The sequence below is a fragment of the Anabrus simplex genome, chromosome 5 (genome assembly GCF_040414725.1).
Source record: "Anabrus simplex isolate iqAnaSimp1 chromosome 5, ASM4041472v1, whole genome shotgun sequence".
Classification (NCBI taxonomy): domain Eukaryota; kingdom Metazoa; phylum Arthropoda; class Insecta; order Orthoptera; family Tettigoniidae; genus Anabrus; species Anabrus simplex.
The window spans coordinates 353,456,836-353,475,896 of NC_090269.1; the positions used below are offsets into that span (position 1 = coordinate 353,456,836).

The following is a 19,061-nucleotide window of genomic DNA, read 5'->3' on the forward strand; positions in this document are numbered from 1 at the left end:
AACAGGAAGAGGAAATTAGGGTAATCTAATCTCTTAACCAGTCCCATAGCACCATTAACAGATTCGCCATCCCATTCTTCATCTTTATCAACAATGTGTGTAAGAGCTTCTTTCAAGTCCTTGAAATGGGATGCTATTGCTAGTGTTCCTCTGGAGTGGAAGTTCCAACGTGTCGTACATGCCGGGGGAAGTTTAAAGCCTTTATCTCTTAAGACGTGAGTTCTCTTTGATGACTTGCTGAAATATGTATGGAAGGCAGTCAAATCATAAGTAAAGAGACGCATTTTTTTATAGCTTTTGCTCCATACAAGAGAACCAATTTAAGCTTATGTGCATAGCAATGTATAAACATTGCATGTGGGCAAACTTGCTTTACGATAGTTTGAATACCCCCTGTAGAACCCACCATTACGGAAGCCCCGTCATAAGTTTGACATATTATTTTCTTTTCTAGCCCTATTTTCTTAAGACATCCAATATTACGGCTGACAGTCCAGTGGCACTTTTATCTTTTGAGACGTCGTAGAACTCCACAAACCTCTCATGAACGCTATAGCCAATACAATACCAAAATATAATGTTCATCTGATTCTGATAAGATAAATCTAATGTTTCATCCGCCTGAACTGATACAAATTCACAAATAGAAAGTTCTTTCTGAATCTCTTCATTTATCACTTGAGTTACACAGCCAATAAGTTCATTCTGAATGTCACTCGAAGTTCCTGAAATTGCTCCCAGATGCTCTCTCATGAATGGTTCTTCTTGTGCAAGCAATTCCGGGGTCTCGAGGTAGTTACCTTTATTTACGGAGTCACTACTCTCGCCATGCCCATGGAATAGAAGTTCTTGTTTTCCGAGAAAACACACCACATGAACTAACATGCCAAGAACCCGTCTATTATGATTTACTAACTCATTATGCTTTAGGGCTGCAAGCCGAGCCGCTTCTGATAAGGCATGCTCTATTCTATTCCTGCCGAGAAGAAAAAAACGCTCACTCTTCTGAATATGTCTTTGAAATCTGGTGTTTACGTGCTCTTCTATGAAAATCTTTAGGTTACTGATACCACCCTCATTCCATTCACTATCACCTCCAAAATATGCAAATGTAACAATAAAACTTACAATCTCTCACACTTGCTGAAAGCCATACATAAAAATTTTACTATTGGGACTGGAAAGTTCTTATTTGGTTTCCATCCTTTGGCAGAATTTTCAATAATGGCTGTGGCCGCTTGTCTTTCAGAGAACATTTTTTTTTTCGAAAGACAAAGAAGAAAATGTAGTTCGAAGCAAGTATGTAATAAGATCATTACTTTCATTCATTATACACGGATTTAAAAGATACTGGTAACTCTTTTCACAAAACACAGACCGCTAATAATAAGTTGTAAACTTCACAGATCAACAGATCACAACGTAAACACTAACTCGTAACTCGAGACTTGGAGACTAGACTCCCAGCTAGATTTCAAAGCGAGCACTTACCGCTGCATGACGTCATACGTTGCCATAGCAACCAGCACAAGTCCCGCCCGCTAGCAGGAAAGTAAGAGTCTGGCTAAGAGTCTGGCTGAAGCCAGACTCAAAGGCTAGGCTCAGTGCTCTGTGAATAGCGCGGCAGAGCGGAGACCCGTGAAGTCTAATAAGTTAATAAGTTTATTAGACATAATTTTCATGCCTTATATCAATAATTTATTATTCGTATTTAGTCTGGGGAATCTGAGACTCTTAGATTCCCCATTAGCTTCACCACTGAAAGCAGGACATTGTAACAGGAGGTGATTACTGTCTGTATCAGGCAAGCCACAAATACAGGAAGTTTGGGGAGAAAGATGAAAATGATTTTTATATTGGGGAGTAAGATTAAAACGTAGACGAATAATAGACGTAATGTGGCGTCGAGAGTACGTGCAATAATAAAACCACGGTTTAGGAGGAATAACAGGATGTAATAGATGACAAAATGTCCCTTTTCTCGTGACGATTCATTCCCATCGGACTGCCATTGTTGATACGATATAGCCCCCACATCATGCATGAGATCAGAAGGAGAGATCGCTAGAGAAAGAGGGGGAGATTGTTGTGATTCTCGTTTTGTTGCCTGATCAGCAGTCTCATTGCCCATGATACATGAGTGACTGGGAACCCAAACCAGAGTTACGTATACGCCAGAACGAGAAAGGATAAATAAAAGATACTTGACGCTATATAAGTACCAATTAGGGGAAGAAAGAGGTGAGCATAAGGCGTGCAGAACATTTTGTGCATCCCTGAAAAACGTAACCTTATCATACGCATGTGACCTGATGGTAATGAGGGCTTGTCGAATAGCAAACAATTCGGCGGTAAAAACAGAAAGGACAGGAGGGAGGGAAAACTCAGAGAGAGTATACGGATGAGGGATATAAAAGGCTGCTTCAACGCCGTGTACTGATTCTGACCCGTCAGTATAAATACTTACTTCCCTTAAGTAGAGGGAAAGTCGAATACGTTTAGTTGCAAGAGGGGAAAGAGGAGTAGAATGTGTTAGACAAGAAAATGATTCAGAAGAAGATATAATTACTTGAGGACAAAAGGACTATCATTAGTGATAGAGTATAAGGGCAATGTGGGTAAACGGAGGAGTTCAACTCTCGAGATAAGAGAACGAAAGGCGGTATATAAAGCAGGGACACGATTTTCACGGGGAGGTTGTGAAGAATAATAAGAATGTAAAAGTCGTAGATTGGGGATAAGCTGAGACCGGGTGACAGTAAAATGTTTGAGGACACATTTAGCGGCTATGGTCTGTCGGCGAATCTTTAAAGGCTGTTCACCGGCTTCTATTAACAAGGCGTTGGTTGGTGTAGTTTTAAGTGCTCCTAAACAGACATGTAGTGCGCGGTATTGTATTGTATTTAAACGTTCAAGGGTAGTAGCAGAAGCGATGTTGATAAAAAGAGCGCAATAATCTAGTAAGGATCGAATAGTTGCTCTGTAAAGAATAGCTGTAACAGGGTTAGCGCCCCAACTTCGACGGGTGATCGTACGTAATATAGTAATAAAACGATCAATTTTACGTTGAAGTGAAACCACATAAGGAGTCCACGATAATTTGTGATCTAATATGACTCCAAGGTAGAGATCCTGATTGACAAACGGGATGGTAAGACGATCAAGAAGAAGAGGAAAACGGTTATGTGCGCGAGTATGGGTAAAAAGCATTGCAGCACATTTGGAAGGCGAGAGTGAGAAGCTATGTGCATGTAACCAGAGAGCAACCTCATGAAGGATACACTCCATTTTTCTCCTACACACATCAACACTACCATGTGATACGTATAAAACATAGTCGTCGGCGTAAGCTAAAACTCGGGCGTTTTTTGTAATTATACGTTCCAAATCTCGCATATAAAGCGCAAAGAGGATACCGCTTAGTATATCACGCTGTGGGACTCCATGCGAAACGTGTCTTTCTGGAAACGGGGGGTAGGGGGATTTGAGAATGAGAGTACGAGAAATATATAGGCGTTCTAACAGAGAAATAAAAGCAGAGGGAAGACCAAGGGAATCAAGGCAAGACCATAATAGGTGTAAAGCTCCTTGAATATCAAGAAAAACCGCAATAGTGTTATGTTTATGATGTCTAGCTAGCTGGCTAGTAAGAGATCAGTTAACAGAATATTGAGCGGATCTTGTGTGCTACGTCCTTTGAAAAAAGGCATACTGATATTTAGGAAGGATTTGATGTTTCTCCATAACCCAGGGAAGACGCTGTAGTAGAAATTTTTGAAAAAGTTTCCTAATACAGGAACTTAAAACAATGCCACGATAACTTAAAGGAGAAGAGGGATCTTTCCCAGGTTTAAGAATTGGGACTAAATGAAAGTTGTTCCATTGTGTCGGCACCTGTAAGGTGAGAAGGATATTATTAAAAAGAGAAAGTAAAACAAGATGACCGGAATGGGGTAAAAGTCGGAGCATAGCTATAGTATCAGGACCAGGAGACGAACTACAAACTGCTTGTAAAACGGACTGTAATTAGGACAGTTGAATGGGTTGAAGTAAAACAGAAAATTGGGGGAGATATGGGACGGGAGGAAGAAAAGGGAGGCGGAATTGTGAAGTCAGATGTTAAAGTATATAGAAAAGAAAGAAGGACATTAGGCAGAATAATCGAATGCGCAGGGTGCACAGAAGTAATACGTGAGCGCGCGAATGGCGTTCCAAAGGTATGTTGCAGATACGCGGTGATTAAGAGAGGAGATGAAGGCTTTCCAAGACTCGCGTCTTTTTGCATTAAATATGCGTTTGATATATGCATTATGGCGTTTCTATGTTAAATAATTAGCTAGCGTCATATTCTTACGATACAATTTAAATAAAGCTGTTCGCCGCAGTATTAACTTGTGACATTCGTCGTCCCACCAATGTATTTTCTGATAAGGACGGCGATAGAGGGAGGAGATGAATTTGCATGGATGAAAAGTCTCAATATATGTGGAGAGAATGCAAAGAAGGGTGGGATAGTCTAAGGTGGTGGGCGTGTATTGAAGGAGATGGGTGTGAAGGAAATTACAATACGATTGTTTGTCAAAATTCCGGAAAAACCGAATATTACTGAGCTGGGAAGGTGGGGATGAAGAGAAGGGTGGTTTACGAACACCATAAGAAATAAGAATAGGGAAATGATCACTCAGATGAGTGTCACGGAGTGTGCGCCACACGGTATTAGGAGTCATGTGGTCATGGCAGAGCGAAAGATCAACAGCACTAGGGGGTGTCCCAGGAGGGGAGAGCCGAGTTGGGGACTCATCATTTAAAAGGTTAAACTGATGGGATTGAGATGCCGTAAGAAAATTTTTCCCTTTATATGTATCTTTAGAACTACTCCAGGCAGTATGGTGGCAATTGAAATCACCAAAGAGAAAAATGTCAATGGAATCAAATTGGTTAAGGAAGTTGGACAAGTGAGAGAAAGAGATATAAACATCAGGAGTACAATCCACATTGATGAAACAAAAATTACCCACAATAACTCCTAAAGGAAGAGTATTTGGAATGCAATGCGTCAGAGGAAAGGGGACATATGGAATAGTCTTATGAATAAAAATGGCAAGGCCTTCACTTCCATTAGTATTAAGGCGTTCGACATGAAACTCAGGAAGTTGAAAAAGGGTGTCTGCATAAAACCACGTTTCTTGTATTATAATGATGTTAGCACATGTTTCCTGAATTGATAGTTGAAGTTCATGTTTTTTGTGAAAAAGACTTCTAGCGTTCCACTGCAAAACGCGTATCAAATAGGGTAAGGATATGAGCGATGCGATCTCGTAGTTGATCTCGGTGAAATGGGAGACTCTCCTCCCACATTCTGGAGAAGCAAGAATAAGATTTGTTAGATTTTTTGATGCACTTGGTTTCTTTGAATTAACAGTTGCGAGTCGTGGGTTCGGGGTGGATAACTAGGACCCGAAGTAGAAGGAGGTGATGCTGTGGGAAGAGAAGATGATGATGTAGCAGGCGGAGGAGAAGATAATGGAACCCGGCCTGTAGAAGCAGGGTCAGGGCGTACCAAGGCAAGATAACCAGTTCTATCATAACCCGGCGTCAAAGGCGGGGGTACAGATTTCCGTATTACTTGTGTAAATTTACGTTTTCTAGAAAACTCTTGAACAGGGGAAGAAGAGACTTGTTCTGGTACCAAGGGGGAAAATCCTGGGGGTGTTGAGACGGGTTATAATGAGGGAGGGAAGTCTTGTTCTTAGCATCTTGAAATATGTTCCGTGCTCATGACCTTCTTTACCTCTTGTTGATATTTTTGTTCCGGACAAGTTATTGCTCCAGTTGGATGTGGGCCTTTGCAATACACACATTTTGCAATCTGAGATGTACATTGATCGGTGGCATGCCCCATTGAACACTTCCCGCAGCGTGCTACCTGCGTACGACATTGGGCTTGTGTATGGCCATATCGGAGGCATTTTCTGCATAGAACAGGGGAAAAAACGAAAGGCTCAACATGCAAGTAGACTTGGAATAAAGACACTTGTGCAGGCAACTTTTGGGCTCGAAAAGTAATTTTAATTGACCCAATGGGGATATATCCAACACCGTCATTGGAAACAATGCGACGGTTGAGACATTGTACTACTTTAAGCGGCACGGTTGAAGTAAGATAAAGTCGAATGTCGTCCTCAGAAAGGTTCTTACTCACATCTCGAATAATCCCCACACGAAAAATATTAGAAGACCGGATATATGCTTTAAGATATAGAGATGTGAGCAGAGGGTGGCACAGAAAAATGTTGGCTTGCTCCGCATTATTAAAAATTATTTGTAGACGATTACAACGTTTACGAGAGATACAATGGACGGAAGTATCACATTCGTAAAAATGTCTCCCAAGGGCCATAGGATGTAGTTTCCCTAAATTTTTGTTTTCCAAGGATTCAACGTATACGATATAAGGTCCACGGTGTGAATGAGAATACTGTTCACGTTCCACAGGCGGCGGTACATTGTCACCATTAGAATTAGAACTTTGTGATAACTGTGAGTCTGTCAAATTTGATTGAGCTGCCGGGTTTCCAGAAGATTCGTCTTGCATCCGAACTTCTTCGTCCTGCGCGACAACTAACTTATCTCCTAACAAGAGGCTGTCACCTCCACTGGAGGCAGCCATCACAACACACGGCACTAGCACTAAAACAAGAAAAGTAATCCTCACAACCAAGCACTGAAAACACGAGGCACACAACTAAGCGTACCGGACTGTGTAACTACTAGGAAGCGACTGGAAGCACAAAGTTCTTAAAAATATACCAGGAAATAAACTTCAAACTATTTGCCGAAGTTCAAACAACACCACTCTGTGGTTGCCAAGGAAAACGAATTTACTTTATCGGCTGGAAGGTTGTCATGCTGTAATGTATGGGGCTTTGGTCTTGATTTGGTCTTGATCTAAAGCCACAAACAGCAACGGTTGTTGGCTTGTAAATATTATACATAAGGCTCATTTCCTTTATAAATGTAATCTCTATGGCACTGACGACCAAGTAATTGGGAATTTATTGGTTGTGAATATTATGAACTTGTTATAGACTACTGCTGGCATTAACTGTAGGTATTAGAGAGTACGTACCTAATTTCCTACACACAGAATACAATTCAAGGTTCAACATCGCCATGAGGTTTTAGAATCTCCTTGAGATAAACTGCAATTTGTAACTTACTAAAATGTCATACTTCATACGAGCTTGGAAAATAAGTAGATTTGGTACGAAGTTCCAGCGATACAAAGAAGAGAAGGAAAATGCTTTAAAGGTGCAAGAAGGGAAGACACCTTTGCTTAGTCTGGCACATAAGTTGTATAAGCTACAGAAAAGGTGAGTCCTTTATACTGTCTTCCTGTCTCATAGTATCTAGTTTGCCATTAAACATATTATCCGAATTTAATCCGTCATCATGCACTAATATGAGGCAGGGTAAAAATTTAAGCAGGACTGAACTCTCAGGAGGTTTTCACAGTACAGTATATCTTAAAATTAGTATTGAAGTAACAGACACTAGCTCACTATTGTATTTTTGAAATTGTTTAGATTTCATAGAAGGGGTGTGGTGCTGTGTAGTCAACAGTTCTACGCATTCGTGAAGCGTGTCATGATGACCTAATGTGTTGACGAGCAGCAAAGGTGAAAGATTAAAGCCTTGTCTGTCACCTGTAACTTCTTTGAAGCAAGAACTCATTATACAATCACTTCTCACTATGGTCCGAATGTAAACATAAATAACTTACCGGTACTTTTCATTGCTTGTTCCTAATCCCATATTCTCTTAGCACAGCTAACATATTTTCCCTCAGTACTCGGTCATCTGCCGACACTAGATCTTCGAAACGTAAACATAAATGTTTATTCCTCTCGTAACATTTTACAATTATTTGACGCACACTCAAAATTTGGTCCTGTGTTAATCCTTAATTGTTACAAATATAATCCTCTGTAGTTTGAAATCACAAGCCTCTCCACCTTTGATTTCAATCACTTTTCCAAAATGTCTATGAACACCTTTCCTGGTTTACGGATCAATGAAATACGTCAATATTTGTAACAATCCTTACTGTTCGCTTGCTTATAGAGAGGTGTAATTATTGTTTTCGTCCGTACAGAAGATAGGCCTACCATATTCACATCCATTCTAATGCTATTACTCGATGATGCAATTTCACCCCTGACTTCACATTATATTTCACTATTTCAGGTCTAATTTAATATATTCCTGCTGCTTTATGACAATCCAATTTATATACCGTACCATGCTTTCCACTTCCTGCAGCATAATTCCAGTGCCACCATTGTTCTCGTCCCACGAACTCCAATGTCCGGTACTTCAACAGCATCATTTCAAATTATTCCTTTGAGATCATCATCATCTTTTCTTCTTATTCTTATTCCAAATTCTTTACATATAGTGATCTATTATTACGCCCTCACCACTTTTTGAATGATTCAGGATGATGGACTCATTGAATCCTTGGATCCTTCTAAATGGCTTCTCATCAACTTCCAGCATACACTTGGTTGCATGGAAAGTTGTAAGTCTCTTTAGCAGTAACAATTAGCTACGCAGTTCGAGCCATGCAGCTGTTGGCTTGGATTCAGGATATGGTGGGTCGAAACCCACCGTCGTAAATCGGTTAATTATATTGACAGCAGTTAATAATAGCAATAACAGTTGCTGTCAATATATTTAACAGACACTGCTCTGTTTTTTTTATTTTTTTTTATTTGCGAATAGTATGGTCGCGGATTCGTTCTAGTTTGCTTGATCTGTATAGGACGTTCTCTTTCCAATTCTTTAAAAGTAAACGCTTCGCATGCATGAAGATGTCACCTTGAAAGCTTAAACGCCTGATGTGAAATTTGCGAAACTTTCGGCTCTTTAGTGCTGAATCGGTAGGACTCGGTTATCTTCGTGATAAGACATGGCAACCTCTAACAGCAAAAGTGAATAGGTTCTACATCGCCGTAACGTCTGGTGGTATAATATCAAACATTCGAATGTTGTTGTTGTTGTTTTATACAGCAAGGGAAAGAAATACAGGTGAAAACAGAACTATGTAAACATATTTCAAAGACTGAGGAAATACAGGGTACATCACAGGAACACCTTAGAATAAACCAACTAAATGTGTTTCATTGTTCAGTGTCGTCTTTTTTCGCTTTGAGTGAATAGGTTTACTACTAATTAATTAAGACTCGGTGAAACAGATGCTATTTATGCCCCTGTGGGTGGAGGCGGTTAGAATAGCATCCATGGTATCCCCTGCCTGTCGCAAGAGACGATTGAAAGGAGCCCCAGGAGTTCTTAACTTGGGAGTGTGGCCTGGCGATCACGGACCCTTAGCTGAGTCCTGTGATTTCTTCCACTTACTTGTGCCAAGCTTCTCATTTTTATCTATCTTATCCGACCTCGCTTGGCCAACACTTGCTCTTTACCAACCCTCACGGTATTAGGTTTACGAGGCCTAGGTGTGTCTTACATTTCCGCGTCGCCGGGTCTTGTGACCCCAAATTGGCGGGTTCGATCCTGGCTCACTCCGGTGGTATTTGAAGGTGCTCAAATACGTCAGCCTGGTGTCGGTAAATTTGCTGGCACTAAAAGTACTCCTGAGAACTAAATTCAGGCACTTCGGCGTCTCCGAAAACCGTCATAAAGTTGTTAATGGGACGTAAAATCCAATATATATATGTATTTTTTTGATTCGTTATACATAAAGTTTCTTCTTGTCTTCCCAAAACCCCTTCATCCTTTCGCTGTGCGTCCTTTTGCATTCTTCCGTCTATCCTGTAGCTTGTCTTTTAGGTTGTACAGCAAATTTGTGTTTGTTTATGAGATTTCTGAATTTTTTCTGTCTGCATGATTTCTGCATTTATACCAATTTACTGATGATCTTTGTTTATTTCTGTAAGCTAGCTGTTGCGATTTTTTAGAGATACTGCGAGATTTAGTATTTTCTTTGTAGCTTATTGTTATCTATCCTGATCAGGTGACCATAGAATTTTAATCTTCTTTTTCTAATGATGTCTTGTGATTTTTTCTGCTACTTGATAGATTTCCTGTTATTTCCTTTTCATCCAGGGTGGATATTGGGAGACTACTGGCAAAAATGAGAGCAATTGGACTAGACAAAAGAGTGACTGAACAGGTTGCTATATTTCTAGAAAACAGATCTCAGAGAATTAGAGTAGGTGAAGCTTTATCTGTCCCTGTAATAATTAAGAGGGGAATTCCTCAAGGCAGTATTATCGGACCTTTATGTTTTCTTATATATATAAATGATAAGAGGAAAGGAATGGAATCGGAGGTAAGGCTTTTTGCGGATGATGTTATTCTGTATAGAGTAATAAATACGTTACCAGATTGTGAGCAACTGCAAAATGACCTCGATAATGTCGTGAGATGGACAGTAGGCAATGGTATGATGAAAAACGGGGTTAAAAGTCAGGTTGTGAGTTTCACAAATAGGAAAATTCCTTCCACTTTTAATTATTGCGTTGACGGGGTGAAAGTTCCTTTTGGGGATCATTGTAAGTACCTAAGTGTTAATATAAGGAAAGATCTTCATTGGGGTAATCACATAAACGAAACGGGATTGTAAATAAAGGGTACAGATCTCTGCACATGGTTATGAGGGTGTTTAGGGGTTGTAGTAAGGATGTAAAGGAGAGGGCATATAAGTCTCCGGTAAGACCCCAACTGGAGTATGGTTCCAGTGCATGGGACCCTCACCAGGATTACCTGATTCAAGAACTGGAAAAAATCCAAAGAAAAGCAGCTCGATTTGTTCTGGGTGATTTCCGACAAAAGGGTAGCGTTACAAAAATGTTGCAAAGTTTGGGTTGGGAAGAACTGAGAGAAAGAAGAAGAGCTGCTCGACTAAGTGGTATGTCCCGAGCTGTCAGCGAAGAGATGGCGTGGAATGACATTACTAGACGAATAAGTTTGAGTGGCGTATATAAAAGTAGGAAAGATCACAATATGAAGATAAAGTTGGAATTCAAGACGACAAACTGGGGCAAATATTCATTTATAGGAAGGGGAGTTAGGGATTAGAATAACTTACCAAGGGAGACGTTCAATAAATTTCCAATTTCTTTGAAATCATTTAGGAAAAGGCTAGGAAAACAACAGATAGGGAATCTGCCACCTGGGCGACTGCCCTAAATGCAGATCAGTATTGATTGATTGATTGATTGATTGATTGATTGATTGATTGATCCAAATGCCATTTTCGCATTTAGGTCCTAGAATATTATTATTAGAATATTATTATTATTATTATTATTATTATTATTATTATTATTATTATTATTATTATTATTATTATTATTATTTTAAAACTTGCTTTACGTCGCACCGACACAGATAGGTCTTACGGTGACGATGGGATAGGAAAGGCCTAGGAGTGTGAAGAAAGTTGACGTGGCCTTAATTAAGGTACAGCCCCCGGCATTTGCGTGGTGTGAAAATGGGAAACCACGGAAAACCATCTTCTGGGCTGCCGACAGTGGGGTTCGAACCCACTGTCTCCAGGATGCAAGCTTACGGCTGCGCGCCCCTAACCGCACGGTCAACTCGCCCGGTATTATTATTAACATTTCCATGCACTTCTTGGTCCCTGTCTTTCTTTGGCAGATGGCTTCATATTTCAAATATCGGACTCTTTTCATTTTTTTCCCAACCGATAAATGGTAACAGAGGATGGTTGCCCAGTTGTACTTTCTCTTTCAAAAAATCATCACCACCACAACCATTACCACCAGACAGCACTTGCCGGCCTTGAACAAGCCTTCAGACGAACAGTTGACAGCTCGGTATGGAATAAAGATGGGGTCGGAAATTGTGAATTGGGAGGAGAGCTTTTCGAACGCACAGGATGATCGAAAAGTTACTCAACACCTGGAAGTAGGCCTGCTATAAATAATGTTAAAAATGAAGACCATCTGCTGTTTCACACTTGTGCACCCTTCTGATCATATTCGTGAACACATCCTGCAGGTTTCACATGAAATATCCACAGTGTGTTGAATGTTGTCCTCCTGTGGGTGGGAGCGATAGAATAACACCCACTGAATCCCCTGGCTGACGCAAGAGGCTACTAAAAGGTGCCCCATGGACTCTGAACTTGAGAGCGTGGGTTGAGGCCCATGGAGCCCATAGCTGAATCATGGCATTGTTTCCACTTACTTGTGCCAGGCCCCTCACTTTCATCTAACCTGTCCGACCTCCCTTGGTCAACTCTTGTTCTTTTACGACCCCGACAGTAATAGGTGTCGAGGCCTAGGGAATCTTACATTTTCACGTCCTTCGTGGCCCTTGTCTTCCTTTGGCCGATACCTTTATTTTTCGAAGTGTCAGACCCCTTCAATTTGTTTTCTCTGATTAGTGTTAATAGAGGATGGTTGCCCAGTTACTTCCTCTTAAAACAGTAATCACCACCATCACTACAACCACCATTGAATTTTGGTCCTTAGGTCTTCCAAACTCTGAGGATGGGTTATGTACGCTGCTGACTTGAGATACCCCCATAAGAAAAAGTCCGGGGGAGAGAGATTGGGAGATCGAGGTGGCCACAGTGGTTTGGAAATTATGCGCCCTGGTAACATCTATTCCAAGTAGTCATGGTAGCACGAGCAGTATGCAAGGTTACATTGTAATCTTGAAACCATGTCCTTTCATTTTCCTCCTCAATCACTTTCAGTCTCTTTCGCGAAATGGCACACCATGCACCAATTTTTTGGTGAAACAATTATTTCTTCATATATACCAATTTACTGAGGATCTTTGTTTATTTCTGTAAGCCAGTTGTGATTTTTTAGAGATACTGCGAGATTTAGTATTTTCTTTGTTAGCTTATTGTTATCCCTCCTGATCAGGTGACCGTAGAATTTTAATCTTCTTTTTCTAATGTAGTCTGTGATTTTTCTGTTACTTGATAGATTTCCTCATGCATATGAGAATTTTCAGTCGACCGCCAATGCGTATGATTTGCATTCACATGGGGCTCTGAGCTGAGTCTTGGCATTTATTCCACTTACTTGTAGGCTCCTCACTTTCGTCTATGTTATCCGACCTCCCTCCGTCAACTCTTGTTCTTTTCCCACCCCGACGGTATTAGAGCACTCGAGGCCTAGGGAATCTTTCATTTTCACGCCCTTCGTGATCCGTGTCTTTCTTTGGTCGTTACCTTCATTTTCGCAGTGTCAGATCCCTTCCATTTTTCCTCTGATTAGTGTTATATAGAGGATGGTTGCCTAGTTGTACTTCCTCTTAAAACAATAATCACCACCACAATCACCACCTTAGCTGAGTTCTAGCATTGCTTTGACTTACTTGTGTCAGGCTCCTCACTTTCATCTGTCCTATCCGACCTCTTTTGGACAAATCTTGTTCTTTTCCGACCCTAGCGGTATTAGGTTGCGAAGTCTAGGGAGTTTTTTATCTTTTCATTTTCACGCCCTTCGTGGTTCTTGTCTTACTTTGGCTGATACCTTCAGTTTTCGAAGTGCCGGTCCCCTTCTATGTTTTCCCTTTGATTAGTGTTAGGGGATGTTTGACTAGTTGTACTTCCTTTTAAAACAATAACCACCACATCCACCGCTTACCATCAGCAACAAAACAAACAACATAAGCGTAACTTTGCCAAGGGTTAAGTAACTTTTCGATCACCCTGTACTACCGCTTCAGTTCAGTTTTCAGTTTCGTTCGTTAGGCAGCACGGCTAATAAAGCTCCCTCCTGGCCTCATGAGCTCATGAGCAGCTATTTAGAAATGGGGTATAGAACAGGTGCGGCTCGTCAGGTGAAGGGAGTGAAAGGACTCTACACCGTTCCCTAAATGATAAAAATTAAACTAGTGAAAATAAACTCCATACTTCTATCTTCGATTTGCAAGCTCATGTCCGTTCTTTCTGTGCGTAATCAGAAAGCCTCTCAAGGTCTCAAGTGACTGCTAGCTTTTCGGGTAGAAAGAACCGTAGCTATTTGTATCCGTTTTCTCTTTCTCTCTAGTTCAGTTCGTTGACTCGCTTTGATTGCACATAGGAAGGGACAGCCTGGACCCTATTTCATAATAGTTACAATTTTACAGGTGACAGGAAATTGTCAGACAGGTTTACATATTGACAACTTCCAGTTTCATAAAAGCTTACAAGTTTTCAAAATTGTCATGTAGATTTGTACGACAATTTTACAAATATCTGTTCATAAAACTTTTGGACTGACAGGTAAAAAAATTGTCATATTGATCAAATTATAGGCTACATGTAGTGTTATGAAACACGTATATGTTTTTACTTTTCTTATATACTTAAATATTTGTAGAATAGTCATTGCAAAAGTGAAAGATAATCCTTCACAATATGTAGGCTTAACCTGTATTGTGTATATAACTTGGGGGTTTATTTTCGTGAATGTTTTGTGATTTTAATTTTCTTGTGGATAATGAATTCCAGCAACAGCGGTAGTGAGAGTAGGGAAGAAGTTTAAATGAGACCATGCCGGGTTTTTAGGCAAATGATTAGCGTAACCTTCAATTTCAGTGACTATTCATCGCATCCAATGATCGATGTCGCTCTTCAGAGCCATCCACAGCGTAATATAGTAAACTTACTTGGTCTGACATAAAATTGACGCGTTTACGAAACAAGTTCTTTAAGTTTGACAAGTTACTATATTTTACCTGTCAAGTAAGGGAACTTGTAATATTTATGAAACAGAAAATTGAAATGACATATTACAAATTTGTCAGATCTGACATAATTGTCGAAATTGTCATAAGTGTCGAGTTTTATGAAATAGGGCTCTGGTCTCTACGAGTGTATCTCCCTTAGATGACTTTAACATCATATTCTTTCAAGTATGTTTTTCTGGAAAAGCCATAAGGTAAAGAGAGAGTTTCACAAACCAACCGTCGAACCATTCCCTCCCATTGTAGGCGAAGGCCACCCCGTCCTTCCACAACCTTTTCGTCTTTTCTTAGCTTGATTGCTTTCTTGCCAGTTCCGTGGAACTTTGTGTGTTGCACAAGCATTCTTGACATAATATAGTGAGCTATAATTCCAACGTGCTGCACTTAATTCGTAAATGATATGTGATATAGTAGAATATTGTAAATTCAGTTAACGGCACGGTGAGTGTTTTGTACACGAGGAACACGATTTCGCAAGAAGGGCTCATGGCTTTTCTAATGACAGTATCGTCCGACTCGTTGGCTGAACGGTCAGCGTACTGACCTTCGGTTCATAGAGTCCCGGGTTCGATTCCCGGCCGGGTCGGGGATTTTAACCTTAATTGGTTGATTCCAACGGCACGGGGGCTGGGTGTATGTGTTATCTTCATCATCATTTCATCTTCAGCACTACGCGCAGGTCGCCTACGGGAGTCAAATACAAAGACCTGCACCTGATGAGCCGAACCCGTCCTGGGATATCCCGGCACTAAAAGCATTACGACATTTCATGACAGTATCGCCGTCCAGAGAAAATTTTCCTGTGAAACGATCAAGAAACTGTTGTTTTATTGGGAATTCACGGATGGGTTTGCTGCTGTCAAGGCCGGAAGGTTTGATTTATTGTATAAACAATAGATAAGTTATGCATGCTGGAGAATTGGCGTGTGTAATGTAAGGGATTATTCGACAGCGTAATAGTACTAGAAGAAGTCTATTTGCATGTTCGATCGTGGTTATAACCTAGGACAGTTTATCGACCTTCATTTATTATAAGAGTGGTCGTGAGTTTGATTCTGACGAAGTTAGTGAATTTTCCTAGGAGTATTGGCATGGAACAGCATTCGTTCAGTCTTGTGACATCAGTTGAGATGGTATAGAAGGGCAGCGTACTTGGATACGATTTGTGACATATGTCACGAGTGTCAAAGCTTGCCCGCCGTAAGTGCATAGGCTGTGGCATAAGAAATTAATTTGTTAGTTGTAACGGTTCAAATCCCGTTACAAGATGATATCTGTATTTTTATTATTGTATGATTTTATCTGTATTTTATTATTATTATTATTATTATTATTATTATTATTATTATTATTATGTCAGTATTATTATTATGTTATCTGTGATATTGTACTATTATTGTAATTATCCGTTTTATTCAATTTTGCAATTGCCTGTTGCTTGCAAGATTGCAATTAGATGTATACATATATACGTATGTGTAGTATAACACTCAATACCTGTACAGTGAGAATTGTTGTATATATCAGAGATTGGAAGTGACGTTGGTATATTGCGACACCAGTGGAGATTCTGCCAAGTCATCGCCACTCCATGGCTACGTCATTGTTTTTATTTAGATATGCGCGCATCGACTCAATCGCCGCGGGGCTATTTCACCACTGTGTGTAATATCTGTCGCGTAGGTGGGAGTATGTCATTGTTATTTCTGGAGATTACGTAGCTGTGTCAACCAAAGTCTATATAAGGTGGGTGCACATTGTAGCGTCAGTCATTACTTATACGGATGCAGTACAGTGAAGTAGTCTACTAGATCAAGAGGCCTTGGTTGGCCAGTCAACCAGTGTGAACGAGAGATGGAGAAGACTCAGTGAGCCATTATTGGTCATTGAGAGAGTGAGACCAAATGGTTGGTCCGTCACTTAGTGGAAGACGCGGACGCAAGGCTTACCAAGGAGTCAGAGAGGGCAACCCTGGACCTGCCAAGAGGTCATACCATATTGACTTACAAAGAAGTCAGATGATATGGAGAAGAAGCAGTCGCAAGGATGTATCACCACGTTAGGCGTGACACATCTACAGTAAACACCAGAGCAATGGATTACGTCGTAATTACACTCAAAGTGTTGAAGGTACAGTCAAGTGAATCAGTGAGGGAAATATTTCGTATAAATTGTTAAATGTCCGGTCAAGAAGAATTCAAATTCATGCCTAGTTTCTTTCAGTTGCAATGTCATAATTTCATATTCTCATCTGTTTTATCGCAACAAGACTCACTATTTTTTTTGATATATTATTTAAAGAATATATATTGTTCTATCAAACGAATTCAGAGTTTCATTTCATTGACAGTAAAATATCTTAACCTCAAAATTAATGGGGAATCCGAACGCCAATCTCCTTTTCCCAGAACTTATATGGTATGTTGTCAAAAGTAAGCTTATTACCCCACACCCTAGAGATAGTCAAGAATCTCATTCTATTATTGCTGTACTGAGTGACAGCTGGCGCCCTTCAAATAACGTATGTGTAAGTAAGCAGGTAACAAGTAAGTGTGAGTACAAGGTGTGTAATTTATTTAATGAATGTTAATTTTCAGATTTTCCATTATAAATGCAGATATTCAGATTTTCCAAGTTAAATGCAGTTTTATATGTTTGTAAAGTTAGTCAGCAAGTTAGGAAGTTCTCATTTTGGCCCCGCAACGTGGTGCACGAAGAAATTCAGAATTTGGTCTGAATGACAGCATATCATAGGTTCATTTTGGGAGAGTATGCGCATTTAAGCGAACGGAAATTATTACCGGTAAATTTCAGGACTATAATTTTGTGATATATATTTGTATTTTGGGGATATGTCAAGGGATTTGAAGAGGGAAATTAATTTGAGATCGCGTACTATCACTAGTGAACCAAAGATGGACAAGGAAAACAATAACAAGTCATGTGACGACGAGGTCATTGCTTCTGCGGACATCCAAGGTGAAATTCAGAGTAGGGAACAGGTGAATACGATGGAAGCTTCTGAATTAATTCAGGAAAGTGCAGAAATTGAGAAGCACACTGAAACTCAAAAGGAAATCGCGGGGGGAATGAACCAAGATTTTTTTAATTTGCTGATGGCCAGATTTACCGAGTTCAGTAATGAAAATAAGAAGCTCAGTGAAAATAGTAATAAACGAATGGAAAAGATGAGTGAAAATAATAAGAAAGAGATGAAAGAATTAATTGATAGTAGTAATGAAAATTTTAATAAACTGTGTAACTCTCTATGTAGCAAAATGGATCAGTTTATTATCAGTAATAACGAAAATTGTAATGCGATCATTAGTAAAATAGATTCTAAGATATTAGAGATAAATAATCAAACATCTAAGTCAACATGTACGTTAGAAAATAAGTTAAATGAAGAATGTGTTGAAATTGAAGGTGAAATGAAGTTGAATCGGAGCAATATTCATATTCAAATTAAGCATGGTAAAGGAACTGGTACAGAGAATATCGTAGAATTAAGTGATAAAAGTTCTAGTAATCGGGAAGAAATTCATGAGGTAGTCGAGAAGAGATTGGACAAGATTTGCAATGCAGTTGGGGAAGAGATGGGGGAACAGATTAGTAGAAATGAGCAAGTTGAAAGCAAACTTGTGGAGGTCACTGAACTACGGAGCGAACAGGAAACGTTATCACAGCAGGTAAGAGAAAGAGAGGAAGAATTGAAGGAAGAAATGAGAATCGTGGAAGAGAATGCTGAGAGAGCAGCGGAAGAAGAAGAAGAAGTTGTGAATTGCCAGGGAAGGATACGGCAGAAAGGTACAGGTGAGACGGGGAGAGAAGTGGTAATAGTGAGTGGTTTGTTCAGTAGGGATCGTGATTTAACCAAGTTTTCTGGAGAACAGTTCAGTTCTGTAGAATTTGTAAAAGTAGTTGAGAAAACGTTTGCAAGTAAGTTGAGGAATAATGTTATTGAATGGGAATACGTGCTGAAAATCTTGTCGAATGTTTTTATCGGTGAAAGTAAAAGATGGTTTCGAGTATACTGGAATAATATGTCTAATTTGGGAGAATTTAGAGAAAATTTCATTGAATGGCTTTGGAAGGAATGTGTGCAAGGGCGCGCGCGAGAGAGAGAGCGCATGATGTCTGGTAAAAGTAGTATAGTAGAGAGAGGGGAAAAAATGTTAGCCGTGTATCAGAGAAGAGGTAGTGATCATGATCCGCAGAGGATTAATAGTTGTGTTGATGGTGATAGTGGTCAGAAGAGTAACGAGAGAGAATCGGAAGATGGGAGGCGTATGGATTTGAGTTGTGAGAGAGAGGATCAGAAG

General features: G+C 40.0%; 1 protein-coding gene across 1 annotated transcript in view; it reads left to right on the forward strand.

The window, feature by feature from the left end:
* Positions 1-7,224: 7,224 nt before the first annotated feature.
* LOC136874534 (DC-STAMP domain-containing protein 2-like) overlaps positions 7,225-19,061 on the forward strand; it is a 168,678-nt gene continuing 156,841 nt past the window's right edge. The window contains exon 1 of the mRNA XM_068227832.1: positions 7,225-7,373. Coding sequence (XP_068083933.1) covers positions 7,225-7,373 — 149 coding nt within the window. The remainder of the gene's footprint in view (positions 7,374-19,061) is intronic.